General features: G+C 41.7%; 1 protein-coding gene across 8 annotated transcripts in view; it reads right to left on the reverse strand.

The window, feature by feature from the left end:
• Positions 1-271: 271 nt before the first annotated feature.
• Positions 272-23312, reverse strand: part of MIDEAS (mitotic deacetylase associated SANT domain protein) — a 57025-nt gene continuing 33984 nt past the window's right edge. For all 8 annotated transcript variants that reach the window (XM_082059355.1, XM_082059358.1, XM_082059353.1 and 5 more), the window contains 11 exons: positions 20777-21094; positions 19442-19787; positions 18898-18964; positions 13772-13914; positions 12853-12956; positions 11397-11472; positions 10188-10276; positions 8881-9030; positions 8496-8675; positions 7894-8093; positions 272-6497 (listed from right to left, as the gene is read on the reverse strand). In XM_082059355.1, coding sequence (XP_081915481.1) covers positions 6287-6497; positions 7894-8093; positions 8496-8675; positions 8881-9030; positions 10188-10276; positions 11397-11472; positions 12853-12956; positions 13772-13914; positions 18898-18964; positions 19442-19787; positions 20777-21094 — 1884 coding nt within the window. In that variant the 3' untranslated portion in view covers positions 272-6286. The remainder of the gene's footprint in view (positions 6498-7893; positions 8094-8495; positions 8676-8880; positions 9031-10187; positions 10277-11396; positions 11473-12852; positions 12957-13771; positions 13915-18897; positions 18965-19441; positions 19788-20776; positions 21095-23312) is intronic.

Consider the following 23312-nt stretch of genomic DNA (forward strand, 5'->3'; position numbering starts at 1 on the left):
GTGTTTAAAAGACCTGTAGATGAGGTGCTTATGGACATGGTTTAGAGGTAGACGTGACAGCACTGGGTTAATGGTTGGCCTTGAAGGTCTTAAAGGTCTTTTCCAACCAAAACAATTCCATGATTGCTTTGGAAAATAGAGAGGTGGGTATGATGAGAGCAGAGTAGCTGAAGGGACGTGTAACTGCTTCCTTTGCACAAATACATCACAGTCACTACCACCCCAAAACCCCCCCAGACACTCCCACATACCAGCAAAAAACTCAGCTACGAAACAATTTTTTAAACCTCATTTAATAAAAGGTTTTTTAGATATATAGAGGATATTAAGTAAATAAGTTACATAGTACATTACAATCACATCAGCAAGATTTCCTTTAGTGTATTAATATTTTATAAAAAAAACACACAAAAAATAAATTCAGTCCAGTCTATGACAACTGTACAGCAACAGGTAAATATATTTATATATGTACATTTTAAACATGTAACAGTCTTTTTTTAAAAGGTGCCCTAGGCAGCAAACACACAAAAGGAAGTGTCTGCTCACTTGTTAAAGTAATATACTTTATTATAAAGCATTTATACAGTAATTACAAAGGCTGACTGCTCCTGTACAGTACAGCAAAGCTTTGACTACAAATTTAAAAACAGAACATAAAAAGAATGAACACAAAAAAGTTTATATCAAATCTGAACTACAAGGGTACATGTGGAGAAGCTGCAGGAAACTGTTTTTTAAAATATACAATTACATTTCTATAAAAATATATGTTGTCTTCTAATCTGGAGAAGTTAAAGTTTTTTTCAGGCTCAGCTGTCAGTGGAATCCTGGTCTTGGAAAGAAAAATCCTTAGACAGCTGGGGAGTCAAAGTTTGTGTCTTCGTAAGGTTTGACACAGGAGAAAATGAGGGTGAGTAAAGCAGCTGAACCCAAGTGACAAATTTACATAGAAACTCACCCCCACAAAAAACAAAAAAAAAAAATCAAACACCATTTGTAGACACTGCTTCTCTGTCTCTTTAAAGCTTTATAAACTTTCAGACATATATCAGAAGGTAAAACAGGGAGAAAGTTTGTGTGGGAAAATGCAGTTTAGAATAAGGTTTCTGGCCGAGGTAATCACTGGGCTAAAAGTGCCTCTGTGTGACAGCAGACAAGACTCCTATGGCTACAGACCTCCCTGCTCCTATTTCCTTTAAAATAGGATACACATATATATATATGTATAGGAACTTTCTAGTCTGCTGCCTGAAAGAGAATTAAAAAGTGTTCCATTGCCGAGAGTGAGAAAGTTCACTCTTTGTTGTTTAGGAAAAACTTTTTTTTGAATGCTGATTTTAAGTGTGTTGCAATGATAAAAAATGACCCAAAGCCTCAGTTTGATCAATCAGAGGGTATTTTTAGCTAATTTGGACTTCATGTTTTATCTCCAGTTTGGGATTAATAGAGGAGTTACCTTTAAGCTTTTGAATGTCTCTCCTTCCAACTCCTGTATTCCCACCTGGGCCTGGCCAAACGCCAAGGTCCAGCACAGCCGACTGAAATTCTGTAGCCCCTCCATTTACTGAGTTATCTCAGATACCATTACCTGTTATCAGTAAATGGAAAAAACATCAAATAAATTAAAATGCAGAGTTGTTGCTCTTGTGCGAGACTGCAAAGCACCTGCGGCTATATCAGGTAAGTGCATGCATGTATCTAGTTGTTACATACACACACAGTCTTAGGAAACAGAGGTGTGACCCCGTGCAGACCACAAACCTGACAGACTGAATCTCCTTGCAAAGGGCAGACAACAGGGGCACAAGTACGTGACCAGGGCAAAACCTGACCTGTTGCTGCAGCTCCACAAGGCCCAGGGCTGGCATCAGCGCTCAAACAGGTAAAGCTGTTGCACTACGGCCACCTGGCTCTGGGGTACGTCACCCCCTGAAGCCTGGTCTCACACTGTAGAAGGCAGATCACATTCACAGAACTGGAGTCTATAAATCTTGTGTTTGTTCCCATAGAAAAGGCAGCTAAAGCCAAGAGATGCCTTGTTCAAACTCAATTTAATGACCGGGCATATACTGCCTTTTTTCTTAATTAACAGCAAGCCCTTATACTAAGTAAGGATCAGTAAAGATGCCTTTAAACAATGGAAGATACCGAGCATAGGGGTTTAAAATGGACAAATCAACAGAACATAGAAAATAATTTATATTTTTAAAAACTGTGATTAAAACAACACAGCCTTAAATTAACACTGTGCTGCAGTAAAGAGCCACTCAAGTTATTTTTTCCCTGCTATGAAGAGTAACAGAATTCATTCCAGATTAGACAAATTCAGTTCAAATGCTTTGTCCACAGCAACTGGGGAGTGGCTGGTTTGTCAAATCTCTGCCAACAACTTCTAGCAGGCAGGATCTAATTCAGATGTAGGATCAATTCCAAACTCCTGCCACAAGAAACTGGGCAGCAGGTTTGGTTTTGCTTGTTTTTAAACAAGACACTCAGAGGAACATTTTTACTTATTACCACGACAGAAAAGAGGCCTTCTGGTGGCTACTAGCAATATGTAAACAAGCTCAGAAACATTTCCATTTGATGCCACTTACAGAGCAGAGCTGACCAAAATCAGGTAAATGTTCTAACCCACAGCTGTTAGAGGGTGTCCTCAAAAAAGCCCTTTTCTGATTTTCTTCCAGTAACAGCCCTCCCTGTATCAAATCTTCCTATTCTCTTCTATTGCAGCAGGGTGGGAGACAAACAGCCAGTACTGGATTCAGTGTGTAATATTTACACCATTTTTGTGCAATTAAAGAAAACCTCTGATTTGTTCTTATCAGCAGCTCTATGGCGTATCCTTGATGAGAGGAAAAATTACTCTCATAAGTTTCCTAAAATAGGGAGAATCAGAGAAAGATCTGGTCTTTGGAAGACTATAATAATGCTTACATTCAAGCATCATCATATCTGAAAGAAGAAGATTAAACTGGTACTTAAAACAATCCCATCATTTGTTCCCTCAATCTTTGTACTTTATTGAGTCTGATCGGTTGTTTGTCACCATAATTAGCTATGCTGTGCCTAAAACTACTTCAAGCTTGACAACTCCTGAGGGCCAAGACTAAATGTTTGCTCATTATCACCCAGGCCTGCTTCCAGACACTAAAAATACTACAGTAAATGCAGGTGATACACAGAGCAGAATAGCAGGAGGCAGAGAAATGTCCTGATTTTCTGCCTGTAAAGAGAACAGTACATTTCAGCGCAAACCTCTCTGCAGATTTGCCTTGCCAGAGAACACATGCAAGTTCTTCTAGTGTAGCATCCTATTTTCTAGCTGGAACTACATCCACTAGTCTACACTGTCCCTTGCGTTCTCCTGAGCGCCTGCTCCTGATCACTGTCAGAAACAAGACCTGGAGCCAAACAGACCTTTGGTTTGTCCCAATATGAACAGTCTCTTTTTTCCTAAGGGATTACACACTGCTTGATTTTGCACTGTTTTAGCAAGGACAGTGAAAGCATTTTCCTAAGACAGTATTGATTAACCTTATTTTAGTTTGAGTTTAATCAGACCTCCTCTCCAGTTAAAAAACAAACAAACAAACAAACAAACAAAAAAATCTTCATTTTTGCCGTGTTTCTCAATGTGTGCCAGTTCCAATTCCACCTCCATTTCTTTGTTACGTGTTTCTAGGTGTTCCCAGTCTCTGTTAGGTAGCTGCACGCCGTTCTACAGCTGCAACACTAGTATTCCAAACAAATACATTCATTCTAACAGTATAATTATATCTACATTACTTTAAAGCCTTTTTAGATATACTCACAAGCCCTGCTTGTTCCTGAACTGTTGCCCTGCAGTTCGCAAGATCTGGAAACTATTGGCAACTTCCCAGAAACACACTTCAGAATTGTAATTGCATCATTGCTTTTTACTGGAATTAATCCCAGTCCAGTTGCTTCTCCTACTGTCTGTCCCAGCACATCATGACAAAGCTCCTGTTCTCTTTAAGGGCCCTGGGCTAATGGTAGATAAGCATTTTCTCCATTTTACAAAAGGAAAAATAATCAACACTGAAACTCTTAATAGGAAGACTGATTTGCTTAAACTTCTTTTAGAAGTTCAGTAGCTTTTTGTTCTTTGCAGTTTTTGAATTATTTTAACAGTTTATGACATGCCATCTGCTTCCACGGCCTAGTTAGTCAACAAGACCCGTGCATGTAGGGACATGAAACAGTCATCCAAATGCTGAAAGGAAACCTAATTTTGTTAGGAATGAAAAATAAAACCTTGGCAGAAAACTGAACACTTAAAGGCTGAAGTGTCAACACTGAGAAAAGTGCAGCCCTTAATGATACTCCTACTTATTTTGTAAGAATAGCAACTGTTTCTGCTATTAAGAAAAAGGATATATTTGTCAAAGCAAACACAGTACAATACACAGCCTCCCAGACTTGGAGAGTGAAGTGGTCATGGTTGCCTAAAACCATGGGGCAGGACAAGATTGCCAGAGGGCACGCTGGAGTTAGAGCCACTCTCCATAGATAAGCTGGTGTTTATCTGGCAGCCTCAAGGGTGAAGATTTAAAAAAAAATAAATAAATTTAAAAAAAAAATTAAAAAATCATCCAGTTGGGAACACTGTGCGGTTCACATACAGCACCCCCCCTCCCAGACCCCTGCTTGGGAATGCAGGAGCAATCAGCTCCTTCGGTTTTGCATCACTGCAGCAGTGCAGATGCCAACTCATAGAATCACAGAACGATTGGGGTTGGAAGGGACCTCTGGAGGTCATCTAGTCCAACCCACCTGCTAAGGCAGGGTCACCCAGAGCAGATCGCACAGTGCCAGCACCCAGGACGCTGCGGGACCAGCATAGGCTGAGGTGGGGAGCCGGGCAGCTGGGGCATAAGGCCGGGACTGCACATGGAAGTGACCCGATTCTTTACGTCTTTACAAAATAATGATGAATGCGGCCTATAAAGACGTATAGAACAATCCTGTGCAAATCTAACATCTACGTCAGCTGGACCACTTCTTAACTCTCTTTCACCAGCAGGCTTTGGGCAACCAGACTTTTTGGGCTATCAGCATGTGTCAGTTGTGAAGTAAGAGTCAGCCCTCAGCAAAGAGCAGGGCTCACAGCAGGACAACCCAGCAGGCAGGGCTGTCTCGCCACCAGCAGGGAAGTAAATGACAAGCTCCTCCTGCACGTGCATTCTGACAGGAGTATCTGGTGAACTAGGGTCCCACCATACAAGCTCCTGATAATGGCAATTTTGAGGAATAAATGAAGGCTGTCACAAGACAGAAATGGATGTGTTAAGAGGTAAAAGCTATTCACAGAGGGATCGCCACTGGAGATGAGAGTCTGTTCCTCCCATCTCGGAGGTGCGCACAGTCCAGTGCATGAGAAGGTCTTGGTTCATTTTCACTAAACAAACTTGCTCCCTTTTATGCAAAGTCAAAACCAGCAGTTTTCATTTCAAATTGCACTTGTGAAGCCCAGACTACTTTCCATCAAGTTAATCAAAGGCAAACTATTTTTTTTCCCAAGACGAGACAACCCGCAAGGCCTGTGGTTACTCTAATCCCACAGGATATTTTCATATCCATTGCTGCATTCTTAATGGACTTTAAAAAGCACCTCAGGCTTCCTTTTGAAAAATAAAACTTCTCAAAAGGAAAAAAGAGTGTCTTGCTCATCCCACTTCTCATTTTGTGAATCAGAGGCCAAAAGGGCAAACAACATCTTTCCACAAAATTTGTTGCCTGCCTGAAAAAAATGCTCAGAAAGAAAGCCAGGAAAGTGTAACAGGAAAGAGAACTTGCTGAGAAAGGAAACATCTAGAAATCACCAGTGTCACAGTAACTGGATACACTTAGCTCAGAGCAGAGCATCATTTTTTTGCTCCAGTCTGGAAACCTTAATATCCAAGAGTCCTGTTATGATTCCTGACAAGCACAAAAAGAAAGGTCTGACTGACCGACCCGAAAGAGAACTTACTTCCACTGCAGGTGACATTGTTCTATCATGTACCTCAGGTATAATTATAAATAGAATAGAAATCTTATTTGTTTAAAAAATAAAATCCAAGTTGAAACAAATCTTTCCATCCACCACTCCGGCTTGGTCAGTACTGGCAAGGTGAAGTGGAACATGTGGCGTGAGGGAACGGCAGCACTGAAACTGAGACCTGATGGTTCAGGTAAGAAAAGTGCAAACAAAAAAACTGAGACCACCAAGAGGGAGGTTGGGTCCAGCCTTGCTACTCCCTCCACTTCTGGTCTGCTGCTATATTTCTCCATCTTCATCTGAGCTCGCGCTGCTGCTGCCGCTGCTGCTGCTCCCGCTCTCGCTGCTCTCGTCCTGCTGGGCCCGGCTCTGCGCGGCTGCTGCTGCCGCTGCTGCCTCCCGCTCCTGCTGCTTCAGCGCGGCCGCCTTCTTTTCCTGCTCCGCATGGCTCTTCATGTGAGCGCTGCGGCTCTTCACCTTGTAGAACACCCTGAGGAAGCACACGCGTGTGTTAGCATTGGTCTCTCCTACAGCCTCCTTCATTAATTCTCCATAAGAGCTTCTGCTGCTCCAGCCTCAAGCATGTGAGCTTTGGCATAGGAACTCACGTTGGCATTGCAGGAGAGCGCCTATAGCAAACACCGCTTCTGACTCGGCATCTGCCAGCACCAGGTGAAGTGCCAGCAGGAGATCCCAAGCACCCTCAAAACCATTTGCTTTATTTCTTAATACAGCCTTTTCCTCTAATCTCTCATTCAGCTCTTAAATCTTTTAAATTCTGAGGGGCAGCGCCGGTATCTGAAATACACAGCTGCTGCTTAACACAACAGGGCACTGGTTTTTAGGCATTCCAACTATGCTGCAAAAATACAATAAACATGGATGTGAACAATGGCCGAGTGCCACTCCTGAGCCCTGTACACACAGCCAGAAACACGTGAGCTAGTTCCTCCTAACTTTGCACTTCTCTGATCTATTCCTGCAGCTTTTGCCGTTAGCTATCTGGGTTTGGCACCAGATGCCACAAGGCAAGTTTAGACACCACGGAGAATCTTTGCCTGCTTCTCCTTTGTCAGCGGCCAGGACCAAATCCTGGACCAACTTCTCCCAGCACTGCCCTTCCCAGCGCCACGTGCTCCCGAGGGCACGGAGCCAGGGGACCTTGGCAGGACTGGCTGAGCCCCAGCCACAGCAGGAACATCTCAACACCACAGAGATGGCATTTTCTTGCCACCCCCTGGGCTTGGTGCCTTTTTAAAATAAAGGGATAACCACTGGTATTAAGAGAGTGTTGGTTTAAGAGTAAGGAATTTATGTAGGGAACTGAATTTTCTTGACATTTATCAATCTGTTGGCAACAAAAAACTGCTAGAACCGTGTGAGGAAAGACAAATATATTTTACAGACACAGAAGATGGGTGCAAGTTTAATCAGATGAACTGTGTACCCACTGGCCTAATATCTGCTGCTATAACAATGGTAGTGTCTTGCACTTCTATACCACTGTTTGTAAGTACCATCTTCTTAATATGTGATCTAGCAAATATATATAAATTACTTGTTAAAAAAACATTGCAGATGGGCAATATAGCAGCTGTTTGGAAGTGCAGCTTCATAAGAAATACTGCACACAGCTGCAATGCAGGTGGTGTGTCATTCCATTTGAGGAAAAACAGCAGCAGGTAATTATCCAAGTAGCACTACCTTAATATCAATATATGTAAAAACCCTTAATCTGCAAATATCAGTGGAGTAATAATTCATTAAAATTATTGCCAGTCTCTCTGGCCTAAATAGACAGAAGAAAGCTCATTGGAGAATACGCTTCCACAGGAGATGTTCCACTGCAATTCTTTGACTGTTGCTGGCAGCAGAGTTGCTCTTACCTGCCACATTTTTTACATGGAAATGTGTTTTCTGTGTTTGGAGTTTTACTGGCAGCATCTGATTTTATCTTCTGTTTCCGCCTCCTCCTGTGCACCGGAGCAGTAACGGGCTTTCGAGGCTTCACTGGTGTGTCTCTTGGCTTCCTCCCAATTCTGCCCGTGACAGTTGCCTCTTGACTCCTCATGCTGCCATCGTGGGCCTTTGGAGAGAGGGGAGCGGTTAATGCAAACTGAAACCTGAAACCACCGCCAGAAGGAAAACAATGGCTGAGCTCCTGTGCTTCCTTTATTCTGGATCAGGGTTTTATTTAAGGAGAAAGTCGTCAGGGTATTTTTAGGACGTTTCTCATCACGGTCCTATGTGCACACCAACCACCAAGAGTTATACTGGGGTTTATTCCCCTTGCTCAACCCAGTTCTCTCACCACAGCACACAGCCTGGTTGCCAGTAATACTATAAGCTACCTCAGCCCAGTCTCTTGCTCTGGCAGAAGTTAGAGGTGGAAACTTTTTACATCTGGAACTGTCCACCTGGTATTTTCTAAACTAGTTGCAGAGTGAAAGCAGCATAGAAAGCACAAAATGTGCAATGCAGCACTTACTATTAAACCATCCTGTAGTGTCTGTTCATCTTTGAGAGGAACTGTGCTCTTCTTTCTGTTATCCAACCCTTCCTCTGCTTCCTCCTCTTCTTCCTCTTCCTCCTCCTCCTCCACATGCCCCCGTTCTTCACTGTAAATATCCCTTCTGGGAGGAAGAACACGTGCAAACCTATGGGAACTCTTCACCAGAAGACAAAGGAACTGTTAATTTTGATGCCTGTAAGTAAATGTCATTATGTGACACAGGACACAAATTTGTGAGTCCGGACTCTTCCACACTGGCCAGATTGTTTCTACTTTTGATTTTACCAGCAAATGAGACAACAGACAAAAATCAGACTTCACACCACAGCCCAAAAGGGGTGAGAGAAATTTAGGAAGTTACCTTGATGTCAACTTCAGCTTCATCTTTCATAGACTTCTCATTAGCAACATCAATGTCCCCAAAGATTAAGGTCCCATTCCGACCAATTTTCACTTGTTTCTTGTATGTGTAGTAGAATTCCACACACTGAGCCACTGTTTTGGTTTTTATCTGGTGTTTAAAAAAACATAAAAGTCCAATGGATTACCTGATTTTAAGAAGGCTTGTAAATAATGACCAAAGGTGCAATAAATACATGTCATACTTTTATTTCCCCAGTAGTCTCCATTCCACCACAACTACTGTTAAAGCCACCTCTTCTGTGTCAGATTTGCCTGTATGGCCTGTCCCGCAGCCCGTCCCCTATTGCCCCTGTTATTCACTGAGAACTACAGGAAAAACTTTCCAAAGAAAAGCTGGTCAATGTAAAGGTGACAGAACCTGGCACTTTGTAAGCTTAATGCACCTCTTAGCCTCTGGAACACTCCAACTGAGCTGTCAGAGTTGAGAGCAGCCTTTCAGTTTTATGGGGGAGCTTTATTTTCCAGCAGCACTTCAGAGAAGACCAGACCAGAATACCGATCCAAAAATGGAAAAGAAGGTTTGCAGCCCTCTCCCATTTTGGCCACACATATTTCGTACTCATAGGGTGGCAGACAATTTTCAGTACAGACCCGTGACCATCTACATATTCTCAATCGGTGATTTTTTGGAAGTTTTGGAACGTATTCTTAGCTTCTGGGCTTTTGCAACTTAAATGCCTTTTGGGAATTTATTCAGAAAATGTGTACGCAGCTCCTGGTTTTGCACCCTCCTTCAGTGATTTCCCCCCCACTGAAGCATCACACCTCATGAAAATAGATGGAAATTATCATATTTACTACCATTGTCACAGAAAATTGTAAAGAGACATCCTAAAAGATGCATCATTCACATATCCTTCTTTGGTCCTTTACACCAGTAGCAAGGATACGTTTCTATTTTGTTTTATAAGCACGTCATTTAAGCCGTACTGGAACTTTACCAGCACCCTATAAATACGCCCTGCAGAAGTGATATCTGCAGTGTGGGCTAATGGAAGTAATGCACCAGTGCAAGAGTTAAGTAAACAACAACAGCAAAACAAACACTATTGTTCTAGCTATATAGTGAGATTTTATGCTGTGCTGGATGATAAAATTCCTCTGAAATCTTTTGAGTGCAGGACTTAATGCTTAATACTGAGGTTTCAGAAAGGTCAAGATTGAACTCCCTGTATTAAATGCTCAACAAACATGTAAGAATGCATCACTGCTGTCATTAAAATAAAAATACAAAAAATAACTTACAAGCTTTTGGACCAAGAAAAAGTCTTTCTTGTAGATGGCAATGCCTTTGTTGAAAAGCTTTTTTTCAGCAACTTTCCACTTGTCTGATCCTGTAGATAAAAAAAGTTGTAACCGAAGTCTTTGCAATTTCAAATGTTTACTCTTCTACATACTTTTTCTTCATGTTAGCCTTAAATACAACCAATACAGACATGCCAGGATGCAGCCCCACATCACACCGAATCCAGCATCACTGCAGACTGCTGCTACACCCTCCCCTACTGCTCCACTTCCCATCACTTCTTTTGTGTCAGACGTGTTACAGTACCACAGGTTAACTCAGTTCGGCTTGCAAAACACAGACAATTAGAAGAGCTAAGATGTTTTCCAACAAAACAGCAAGGTGAACAGACACCTGTGGTAGCCCAGTCGTTAGATTTTATACAAGGGAAATGGTGGGGCAGGACAACAGGATCTTCTCTTTCAGCAGCAATCCACTGTACTTGAAGATTTATTACATCTCAAATATTCCTACCATCCTAGCACCCTTGCCTCCAATAAGGAACACATTTTGGAATCTCCTCTTGCCTTACAGACATTACCCAAGTAACACTTCCCAAGCATTATAGTAGGAGTCATTTCAATGCTTTATTAGATGTCTCTTTACCACATTACATCAGGTGGCTACAGTCACTCTAGATCACTGAGGTTAGTGTCATATGGATGACTATTTTCTAATTAGGTACAAGACTACAAAGGCAGATTACAGCATTTAAATTTTGCAGAAACACTGACAGCCATCAATAGTTGGCTGACCTTTCTTCAGCAAGCTTGAAGACTCTTCCCATAAACCCCTCTCAACTCCACCCTGGAAATTCATGCCAGAGAAGCTGTGGTTCTGAGGTCACCACAGCCCTCTTGCACATACCACCTATCTTTTCTGCATTCTCTGTGTTTAGTGTAAGGGATCACATTCCCCTTTCCCATAAAAGAAACCAGAATATACACATGTGCAAATACATGCACATATTCCACGAGATGCAGCGTTTCTTCTAAGTGCCATAATTTGCACAGGCAAAATTCCTGGCAGGCCATCACTTGATTTACCAGACAGAAGAGTGGCCTTTTAATCTTATTGTAATGTTGCGGAGTTCCCCAAAAGAGCAGAGAAGGAGAAAAGAATTCCTTTATGATAGACAGACAGCACAGAGTTATTTTGGTCTAACAAACCTGTGTAGTGATAATCTGCCAAAGGGTGGGTAGGCGATCGTACGGGCCTCTTCAACAGCAGTTGGGTCAAAGCTCCCTAAAATAAACACAAATAAAATAATTAATTTAATATTTGGGGTATTTAAAACAGAGATCAGGAAACTGTCAATTCTCTCTTTTCTGGCAAACTGAGAATACTATAGCACAGTTTAACCTTTGAGACAACTTCAAAACCACATTCTTGCTTATCCACTGAATCTGGGGTACCACAGGCAAGCGGTAAGTTCTCAGCACCTCTTCACATCTCTGCAAATTTACACTTTCCAATGCAACCACCACAGTACTGGGGGACAGTTAATTCCATAGAGAGACCATGCAGCAGTTCAGTCATTTACTGAAGGCCTAAGTTACACACTCACATCCAAACACGCCGCCCTAAATGATGTCTGTCTTAAACATCCAAGTCATTGTGATCTCATCTCACTTAACTAAGCAATATTTCAAAATCAAACAAAGCAGTGACTGAAAGATTCCACAAACAAAAAACAAACCCTCTCAAGCAGCTTTTTACTTTGCATATAAACTGGAAGTGCTTTCAAAGTTAGCAGGAGGGAGAGGAAGGAGTCAAGCTTCCATCAGCAGTTTAAAGCACCTGAATGGCAAACTCCAGCTGCCGGGGCAGCCCTGCTCCTCCCCAGCACCGGCAACAGCATTCACAGGGTTCTGGGGACCTACCTAGCAGAAACCTAACACACACAAAAATGTACTTTTTATTTATTTCTTTTTCCAGTGCAGGTCAATACAGTCTCACAAGTGTCAGTGCTGGCGCGCTACAAGGGAAAGGGAACAAGCAGCCAGGCAAAAGTGTCGGATACTCCTGACCACAGGGCTGATTTACTCCAGGTTAAATCAATCACAGAACTATAAAAGGACAATAACCCTGTCCCATATGCTACACTCTGCTTTTTGATATTACCTCCCAGGGGTATCAAATGGCATTTATGAAAGTGTTATCACGCCTTACAACACTGATACAAAACCAGCAGCACAGCTGTTCTGTAGACATGCGCAGAGAAGTTAAATGGATCTGCCAAAAGCAAGAGGAGCAGGACTCTGCACTTTTAAGTCTCAGCTTCAGCCTCAGGCCCTTATTTTTCCTTCCGATGTGGTTATCTTCCCAGCAAGACAACATTTAAGATTCATTTAGAGTCCCAGCTCACTCACCCTGGTAGACCATCAGCTTGTTTGTTAAAAAGCAACTTGTCAAAGTTGTAAATATGCAAGAGAGTATGTGGACATGGCACTGTACGCCAGGCAGAACCCACTACAGGGACAACAATATCTCCGAGGGACACTGAACAGTGGGAGTCAGATGCACGGGAAGGAGTTTGCAAGGCTCTCCTCTCAGGAACGACAAGTTACCTGGCCTTCATTAACATCTTTGACCACATCAAGGTGAAAAGCTGGAAAGACTCACCAGAATGCTTCCCTTGGCTTCATGTAAGAAATGCAGCGCCAGCTCCTGGTTGGTTCCACCCCCAGGAAAAATGCTTGAACAGGCAGCAGCTAGCAGGTTTTCCACTATTTTCATGGAGATACCAAACAAATTCAGATAAGATGATTAAAATGGAGTTTCCCCACAGAATTCACATCATTAATTATCTCTTTTGAAGCAGAAACAGAAAGCAAAGCTCTCAGAGAAGTTGAACGTCCTTGCAAATTTATCTGGGTCAAATTTGGACTCAAGAACTCGTTAGACTGCAAAGTCACACAACATTGGTCTACATGCAGGACTATTTTTCTCCTCTTCTCCCTCCTACATTGTCTTCCCATCTCCCTTCAGCTCAGAGATTTCCTGAATTCCCCGCCTTACTATATTGTGAATTTCCATCTCACAATATCCCTTTTTTCTCTTTCATCAGAAAGATTTCTTCCAGGGCTGCCCACTTTCTCTTCCCATCAGGATTTCTATATATCACAGCCCATGTGCACAAGCAGCAGACAGCTCCCCAAGCCTGTTACTGGCTGCCACAACTCCTTCCACCTACCACCTGATTTTTCCAAGACACTATTATGTCTAGAACAGCCCTTGGAAATACAGAATTTGAGCATATGTGACATTCAAGTGTTAGCAAAGAGAAGGCAGCTTCACTGAGCAAAAGGCTGCTCTTTGCCTGCTCTCATTTTATCTCAATCGGAAAAACCCAATCCTATCAACCTCCCCTCCGCCACATACAACCCAATAACAAGTTTTACTCCTAACACTGTTTTCAAGGCCACTCAAACACAACACTTGAGTGGCAGCTCTGAGACATTTTACATTATGCCTGAAGTAGGTATGTTGTTACCTCCACTACAACTGTGACAATTCATTCACCAGCCTTCCACAGTCTTACCATTCTCCTGGGTGACTTTGTTGGTTTCCAGGTCATCCCATGGCTGCCACACCAACTCTGCTTTATGTTCATCAACTGCTGCCAGAGATCTGTCCTGGAGTGATGGGATTTCTGCTTGAAAGCGAGTTCCTACATTTATTCGCCTGCAGGAAAGGTAACAAGTAACACTCAGGCCCCCTTTGCAATACCCAGAAAGTCTCCATCCCTGCTGGCAGCACTAATTATGAAGAAACTGAAATGCAGCAGGCTCTCACATATAACATGAACAGCTTTCAGGTGTTGTAGGTGACGTTGGCAAGTATGACTCAAAAGGTGAGAGGTTTTATGTCCATTATCAGTTTCCATTGTCTTATCAACAATCATTGGAATTATATTTAAATTAGGATCTCCTAATAACTGCTTAAAGAACTGCTATTAGCTTTCAATAATCATCACTTTTTGGGAAACTGTCATATGGATTTCTCTTGCAGCAAGCCTGCTCCTCTCACACAAAACAGGTGAGCCTTTTTTAGGATTAACATTTTGCCAGCCATGACTACAGAATCATGGCATCTTTTAGTCTCCAGAAGTCCTTTTCAACCTGCCTGGTCCAACTCTCCATTCAAAGCAGGATCAGTCTCAAAGTCTGATATTTTATGATCTTGACACAAGGTAGTATCTTCCAGAAACTATTTCTAACAACTGAAACAAAAAATATAAACCTATAGAAGCTGTATTGCTCATTCTGTACCATCCCATTGTTTTAACAACAACTCCATACTTATAGATTTTGCATTCTACACCAATAACACAGTAAGCAGGGAAGTTTGGATGTCCTTTGCCATTGCTCTACATCTCTTACTTGGTGGCAATATACGCAGAGAGACAGCAGTCACTACACAAAGTCAGTGTAAAATATATTGGATAAGTCACGAACAACTTTGAGGACGACAGCAACTATGTATGCAATTCAGAGTCCAGAAGAGAGACCAAAAGAAATGTCCAAACTAAGCGAGCAAAAAGTCCCTTCATAAAACTAAGATATTTGAGAACAGCTGCTGTTCAGACCACTTACGGTATAACGAATATCTCCTATTCTGAGATGACAGCTATGCTTAATGCAAAAATGTTCCTCTTTCAGATGTCATTCAACTTGCACCATACTAATAGCTCCTAAAACAGTAAAGGATGGAGAAATAAGCTCTTTTTTGTTTTTGAGAGAGAGTACATCAGTGAGTGCCCACAAGATGGTTAAACTCTGGAGTTGCTTCATAAGAAAAAAGGTAGAACTCCCTGCCCAGGGTAGGGTTTGCTATGATTCTCAAGTCTTGGCTTGGTTCCCCTCCAGAATGAGCGGAAACACAATTGCCAGAGTAAAAAGCATGATCAAGAACAATAAGGAATGGTAACAAAAACATCAGAGAAGTGCCATCCCCCAGACTTCTATGGTCCTTTGCTGTCTTGAAATGACACACGCATGCCTAGTAGGAACGCAAGTGTCTGTAAAAGGTACAGGGATGCCTTGAAGCAACACATATAACCCAGACAAAAACCCAGAGAGATGCTAGCAAATGTTCCAATAGGATGTTCTGAAGTCCTAGGAGACTGTGGTAACAAAGGGAAGCAAGAGGGTATCGTTTTCTGTTATGGAAGAAGAATGAGGAAACACCTTCATTCCCTTTTCTGCTTCATTTCCATTTTTCACTTTGCTGTTGCCAGTAAGCATCTGCATCATGAGACGTCATGAGCTGGAAAAGCCTGCATTCAAAACAAATGGCTGACTTCAAGCATACATAAAGAGATTTTACAAACTGTTTCTTTTTCATCTACAGCAGATCCAGGTCTACTTCCTTACACTCAAGAGGAATGGTTTACAATTCACTTGTGTATAAACGAAGAGATGCAGAAGATAACTACGCTACACACTTGTTTTGACTTCATCCACCCATTCAGCAGCAGCACAACACTCATGGGGTGGGATTCCTACTTGGACAAGCAGAATCTGCTAGATGCACAGACTGATGCTATCTTCCTTCCAGCAGGTGATGACAGGATGACATCCAGCATGACAAATGTGGCAGGAAAGTTTTAGACAGGCTGTCATATACTATCTACCATACACTACCTCCAATACCTGTCAAAGGTAAAGCGATATGGACATTACACACCTCACATGATGGCTGTGGGCAGGGGAGAACTAACGCAGTTGAAAACTGCTTCTCTAAAGTAATTAATTTTCAAACCCATGCTAAAAGAAGGACCTGCATGGAGAATGAAGAACTCAAGAAAATCTCAAAGTTTGGTTTTGAGTGTTTTACAGGTACAAAAGCTATTTCAGCTATAACACTATGTAGTTTTCCGTTTTTCCTTCATGTCTTTATAATCTTGTACAGAAACAGCACAATCCAGACCAAAAATAAAAAGAGATTTCGTGCAAGATTGTTAAAAAACAAAGCAAAATAAACACCATGCGGGTCCTCCTTTTGCACACTGCAATGGACCGACGAACAATGTTTATATGGAGTCTTCTGCTCACTGTGATTAGTCATGATTATTGTCACCACATGCAGTTTCACAGTGGAAGAAAGAATAATGGATTCTCATCCACCCTAGGAGGGATGACTGAGAAAAACTGACACTTTGCTGTCTACTGGAAATAGGCTGTTACTGCACTGGGACATTTGGGAGATTTTGTGTCTCAAGACACAGACTCCTCTGACCTCACCTGGGAGAGGGAGAGGTGAAATAGGAAAAGCTGGAGGGAAAGAATGTGGGATTGAAGGGCTATCAGAAGTAACTTTTTCTCTTGAAACTGAATTTAGAATATGGCATCCTTAGGCTATAAAAGCCTAAGAGTTAGACCCTGCACCTGTAATATCTAAATAAAACCAGATTTCCATTGTAAGAGTTGACCTGAGTAATCTGATCTAATTCGACCTGCTCCGAGCAAGGGCTTAGACCAGACACCTCCAGACATCCATTCAAGCTATGTTATTCCATGATTCCTTCACTGATGAAACTGAGATTTCACTACAGAAGTACGTGCATGTAAGCACTGATGGTGTTCCTGGGAATTGAGGCTCTGAAGCCAAAAGGCAATTCACAGCTGATGCCAGCTAGCAGAAGGGGAACTTTAAGACTTTGAAGCAACTGAACTGCAAAACTGGTAATACACAAAGATCTGTGACACCAGCTGTCTATTGTAGTACTTCACAAACAGAAGAATTAAGCTTAATTATCACATTTCCCATTCCAAATCTCTGCAATGAAATGACCTTTTGAGAAGCATTAGCAGGAGGTCTGGCAAAGCGCAAGCAATTAAAAACATAATACTGGGTAATCACAAATTATAGTCAACTTCTCACAGAGTGAAGACTACAAATCAAATTAAACAGTTTTTCTTTAAAAAGTACTGCTTGCTGTATTTCCTTTATAGAAGATACATCTGCACAACTGACCACAACACTGCTGCACAAATAAGCTCCAGAACAGCAAACTAATTACTTCAACAACACAAAATGATACTGGTTTGTTAATTTATCTCGGTTAAAAGTTAAACCTGTCTACCTGCGTAGACTTAAGATGACAGCAAGACAACTCTTTGCACATAATTCCTTTTTAGCAACAGGAAATACACTTGCATTACTAAGTTATTATGGTTTGAAATTTTCAGAAAAAAAATTGAACATTCTCACATACAACTAAAATTACAGCAAACTTTATGTCATTAACTTCAGGAATTTAAACTGCAGACATAACAGCCAAAGACAATTGCACCATAAAGAAGTCAAAGATCAAGACCTGAGGGGATACAAAAAAAATATCTGTTCAAGAAGAGCTTCCCCTGGACTGGTGTGCAACGAACCAACAACAAAAAGATGAATTAAGTAATTTTCAAAACAGGTTTAAAAAACAACAAATGTGATTATTTCCATTAATGGACTCATCCTCGATGGGATTTGCAAAGATGACAAGAACAACCTGGGTTTATTCACAATTGCAACATTTGCTCAGGCGGCCTGCTGACAAAAGTGCAGAAAACTCAGCTTCAAACAGGAAAGCAGAATAGAAAAAAAAAAAAACCTGACAGCAAATGTTCCACCTAATTTTTAAAATATAAGTCATTTTAGAAGAAAAAGTAAAGCAGCCTGGTATTTATTTGGGAAGAGTTTGAGTTAAACATCTCAAATGTGACAGGCTGTGCTGCAGAGTTAGAGCAAAGATTCCTGACTGCACAGAGTCAGCAGCACAGAGACATGTGGGTGGTTTTATGCCACAGGGCTGTTTCCATGCCATGCATCCCTGTGTTTAGATTTTGTAAGAGTTCATTAACCTAGGGATAATAACGAATTTGAACTATCTTGCTGTAGTTCTACAGCACTGAACTCAAGCTGATAACACTCCCAGAGGGTTTGCAAGGGCTGTGAGAAACATTTGCTACTCTTGCCTTTTTTGCTACTCCGCTCAGGTTTAGGAGGACTAGCTACAAGCCTAAGCTCCTAACTCCAGCTTCAGTATCTCCAAACTGTATTCTCTTGTGGTGCTGGATCCACACACGTCTGAGCTTTGCCAACACACCACTAGCTGAAAGGACTAATGAGGTTTATTAGCTCAGGCCACACAGAGTGCATGCAACTGGCCACAGAGCTTTCAGACCGAGCAAGCCCAGGAGGGAGCAAAGTCAGGGTCACAGCTGAGCAGCCGCTAATACACACCCTATGGATAACATGTGTCTGACCAGTCCATGTGAGAGCTAACTACATTTTTCCATACTACATTTTGGCCTTCCCCTAAAGGAGCATTGTTTCCCTACTCTAAACCACACATGGAGCATACAAATAAGTGTTTGTAAACAACCAAACAGGATAGATTCACCTTCAGTTAACCAACAGGATTTCAGCCCAGAGACAGATAAGCAGTCACAGAAACCAGTTCACATCACCAGAATCACAGGTGTGTTTTCCAAACAAACATTATTTATCTTATGGATTAATTTTTAATAAAGACTATTTACATTTTGAGTCACTAATAGGAATAGCTTCAATGTTTCTAAGAGATACATCAACTCTACAGGGAGCGGCTTGAAAGTTTAGGAGGAAGAAAAGCAGCACATTCACTACCAGGCTAAGAATCTACTGGGTACTTACGGTTCAATACTGACTGGGGTGGCTTCCCCCACTACCGTAAGAACAGGAGGGGTGACCTCTGAACTATCTGCAAGGAAAAGAAAGAACTGCTCAGATAACATATCTTTGCATTCAAAATATATTCTTTACAGAGCTTGTAAATCTATCAGAGCTATCCACCTCTCAGAAAAGTTACCCATATGCTAAAGGAGTTTAAGATGACCAATAACTCACCTTGCGGTCCCCATCTACATTTCAGTAATAACTATTCACTGTCCCTTCAGCTCAAGATAATGACAAGCTTATTCTGGAGTAAGAACTGACTTTTCCATTCCCAAGAACGTCAGCAGGGGGTGTTGCAGATTACTTGTGAATGCACCTTAAACACATGCCCAGATGGAAGCAACATTGCATTTTCTCCATCCCACATCCACGGGCCACCACTAAGGGCCACCACTAAGAAGTTCCAGATAACCACACCTCCTCAAGTCACCATCTTCCTCCTCTTACTCCACAGTTCCTCACCATAAATCAGCCAAGAAAGGAAGGTTAAAGTGGGACTTACTTGATCTAAGCAGAGTTCTGTGAGCACTTTTGGGAGTCATTGGAGGTGGAACTGAAAGACCACTTGAAGAGAGGATAGCATTAAAATATAGCCCAGAGCCTTCTCTCACTGGACTAAGAATTGGTGGAGGAGTGTAAGGAGGTAGCTCAAAGTTCCTATCTGAAGGATGATCTGCCAGACGGACAGGTGACCGTAAGTGACTCTGATACGGAGTAATATTAGAATAAACAGGGGGTGCAATAAAGGTGCCAGCTTTTGGTGGTATGAAGAGTGGCTCAGGTCTTGGCCGCTGCTTTGGTTTCCGGGCAAAGCCCTCTGCTTCATCCTTTGGAGCAGCATCTTCATGCTATTAGAAAAAAAAAAAAAAAAAAAAATTACATACTTAATTTCATTTTAAAACCTCAGGACATTTGAAAAACTTCAGGGAGATGACAACGTTCTTTCATGGCAGCTCTGAATCTGGGTAGGGCAGTTGGAGGGTGTCTCAACAATCAGCACAAAGGGAAAGAGGAAGGAAGAAGATGGGGAATGGCACAGACACAGGAACTATTAGGTAGCAACACAAGCTCCAAGTGCTTATGAATTTATATTTTACAAGATCTACACATGTGTGGTCCAACCTCTGGTTGGAAAGATAATGACCTCATGGTAGCTTCAAAAGAGGACATAAGAGTATAACAGAACCTTGGTACAGATACAGAGTGACACCAAACAGTGAGAACAGAAGACAACATAACAATATTGTCTGAGATGGTCAAGCATTTAAATGCAGAGAAACCTCCCTAGATCCCTACAATTTTTCTGGTATCTGAATATTCTATTGTACTTCAGAATAGAAGAGACAAAAAAAACCAAAACAAAACCAAAAACCCACTCAACAGTAGCAGATTGAAGGGGAACATGAAAGTACTGACCTTTAGGACCTCAGTAAGAGATTTCCACTCCATGAGAATAAATCTTCATTTTGGATTTTATTCGTATACAAAGATATGTGCACTACTCACAATTTATTATTATGTATGTGTGTATGGAGAAAGCATCCTTTACTCAGACAGACTATTTATTCTAGTGTTATTGACTATCTGGATTTATTCACTGTTCATTATTGGGGCACTGCTTGGCCATACTAGCTAGCATTAGCTAGTCATAAAAAGCAAGTGATTCCCAAATATATGGCAATATTATGATTAAAAAAATCCACAGTCCCCAGAATACATCCATTCCAAGTTTAAGCCTTGCAATCAAACTACTTTAATAGAAAAGCTTATGGACAAAAAAATACATAATTAAATCTACCAGATTTGGCTCACCTTTGCTTTCTTAGTTTATTCATACCTGATTTGAGGTTTCCATGTTAGTACTACGATTAGATCGCCTCCGAGTGACTATCACAGAAGGTTTGCGTTCACAAGGAGCTCGATCATTTGTTTGGCCTCTCTGGAGCTTTCCATCCTCAGACTTTTCCTTTCCAAGGCTCTGCAAGTCAATTTTTCTCACTGGCACAGACACCGGAATGATAAGAGGCACGAGGCTGTTGTCCTCCCGGGCTCTTTTCGGAGCTGGTGAAGAACTGGCAAACTCCACAACACTTTTTGCAGCTGTAGGCCCTGGAGCAGCCATCAGCACACTCTTCTCTTCTGAAGTATCCAGTTCCTGAGAACAAAAACGATTCCTTAGAAGTTCTGTGGCACTTGCATAATAAAACAGGTATCTCACTTTCAGTGTATATCAAGTTTCTCAATGCAATTTGCAAGCTGAAATGGATTTGGAAAAGTGTTACTGGAGGAAGAAGAATACTTCACAAAAGCATTACCACAATTTTTTAGCATTACTTGAGGATTGCTTGAAGCCTCAACTGCTAGAGTATTTGTATGTATTGTTCTTAAGTATCACGTAACTACCTATGGTTTGACATATTATTTTCCAAATGAATTTGTGCCCTGCCATAACTTCCAACAATGTTTCTTCAGTTTTAATCATGATCATAAGCTGCAGGTTATTAACTTCAAATATTGGGCTTCTGTTCCAGGAAAGACTGAACCACAATAACTTTAATTAAATCGCTCATACAAAAAGCAGAGCTAGGTTTTTGCTGCATTTTTTTCTGATTTACATGACAGAGGCAACTTTCCTGATTATAACTGGAGCCTTTGAGGTTTGCTGTCTAACCGCTTGAGCCTGAAGGACTTTTACTCAGCAGAATCAACACTACATAACTGCAAGCCGGTACTTTTTGCATTGGTATTACAGCCTCCACGTCTCTGCTTTCTTTTACTCATGGAAACCCTAGAAAATTGAGCTAGAAGGAAATGAGAATAGAGGATGAGTTACTGAATAAACACATGGATACTGTAACACCAAACGGCTCCAGGTACTGTTAGATAAGTGATTTCTAGTCTTTCAAATGACTATCCACATGTTCATTCCACCTCTTTTCAGGGATGTAAAAGGTCTTCTCGAGTTCTGATGAAATGCAATCTAGAAGCTGTAGAAGATGCTCCTTTTGCTGTTTCAGGACTTCTCACTCAGAGCTCTGTTTGGAAAGCCTTTGCATAGGATTAGGTATGCAAACTCATCCTCCATCACAGCCACAATCTACTGAGAATCTACTTGAACAGCTGTGTTTTGTAGGTGGAAACCAAGGCACATTATCTCTCAGGCATGACAAGAGGTCTCCAACCTGAACTTCCAAAATTTTGCAAAGATTTACTTAAGTCTTCAAAAAGAATCTGTTGTGTGGCATTAAGAATACCTAATCCTGATTAAAAAACTAGCATAAGCAGATTCTCTCATAAGGATTCAGACAACCTCCCAGTCATCTCCCTGTGGTCACAGATCAAGAAAGGCAGTTTCACTGATGAGCAAGAGAATACAGTCCAGCTGGCCCATGAAGAGTCAATTGTGATAGCGAGGACACTAGACTGAAGTCCCATTTTAATACGATATTTATATTGAGGGAAGTTCAACCATATTGTCACAAGATGCATCAGTCAGAGCCTGCACTCAGTGCTCTGGCCCCTATCCAAATGAGAGTCCTGGTATTTTTTGTTGCTGTTAAATGCAAACAGGTCCACTCTGAAACGCTAAGCCTAAGATTTAGGACTGCCTCTTTCCAGACCTTTTATTAGAGTAAGGCTGATCATGCACAAAAAGCTTTGGCCCATAAGTGACACTGCAGTTTAGAAGTCTGACTGCTTCTTCACGGAGACTGGAGACATCTGCCCCCACCATGCAATGATGAAACACAACCGAAAAGTCACAACTGGCATCAGCTGCCCCATATTGTGCTGCATGAGGAACTAATGAGCTCTGAGGACCTCCCTGGACTCCATGGTGGTGACATACACCTGCACTTTCCCACAAGACTACCAACTTTGGATTTGGAGGGCATTTATCACACTGGCAGATATGTCACTAGGGACCACTACCTCTAGATAGCAAGGGACACTTGTAAATTTTTGTGGCCTCCCTCCACTACTTCAGGAAAGGGAGACTAACAAGGATGCCTTTTTAAACATATGAACAGGTCATCTACTGGAAACATGCCTACTTCCACTAGTCGTGCCCACATCTGAAGAAGTGGCTCAGATATGGCTTCATGCTGCTATAGGTGCGCCTCCATTCATCAGGGAAATCTGTGCTGTTGTCACCTTATTACAGAAGCCTAGTTGAACATCTAGGATAGCTCTGGGGTCTGCTTCTGGCAGTGAGGTCCACAGTAAATCATTCTGCACCACTGTTTAGAGCGGTGCATTCACACCACATTCTTTAGACCCCTGCCAAGAAAAGTCTTGGTTTTAATCAGATTACTTTGTTTTCCTCCTGATGTAGCTGTTACTAGGCAAGCACTCTAGCATACTTTCTGGGTACC

The sequence above is a fragment of the Streptopelia decaocto genome (genome assembly GCF_964273445.1).
Source record: "Streptopelia decaocto genome assembly, chromosome: 7".
NCBI classification, from domain to species: Eukaryota; Metazoa; Chordata; class Aves; order Columbiformes; family Columbidae; genus Streptopelia; species Streptopelia decaocto.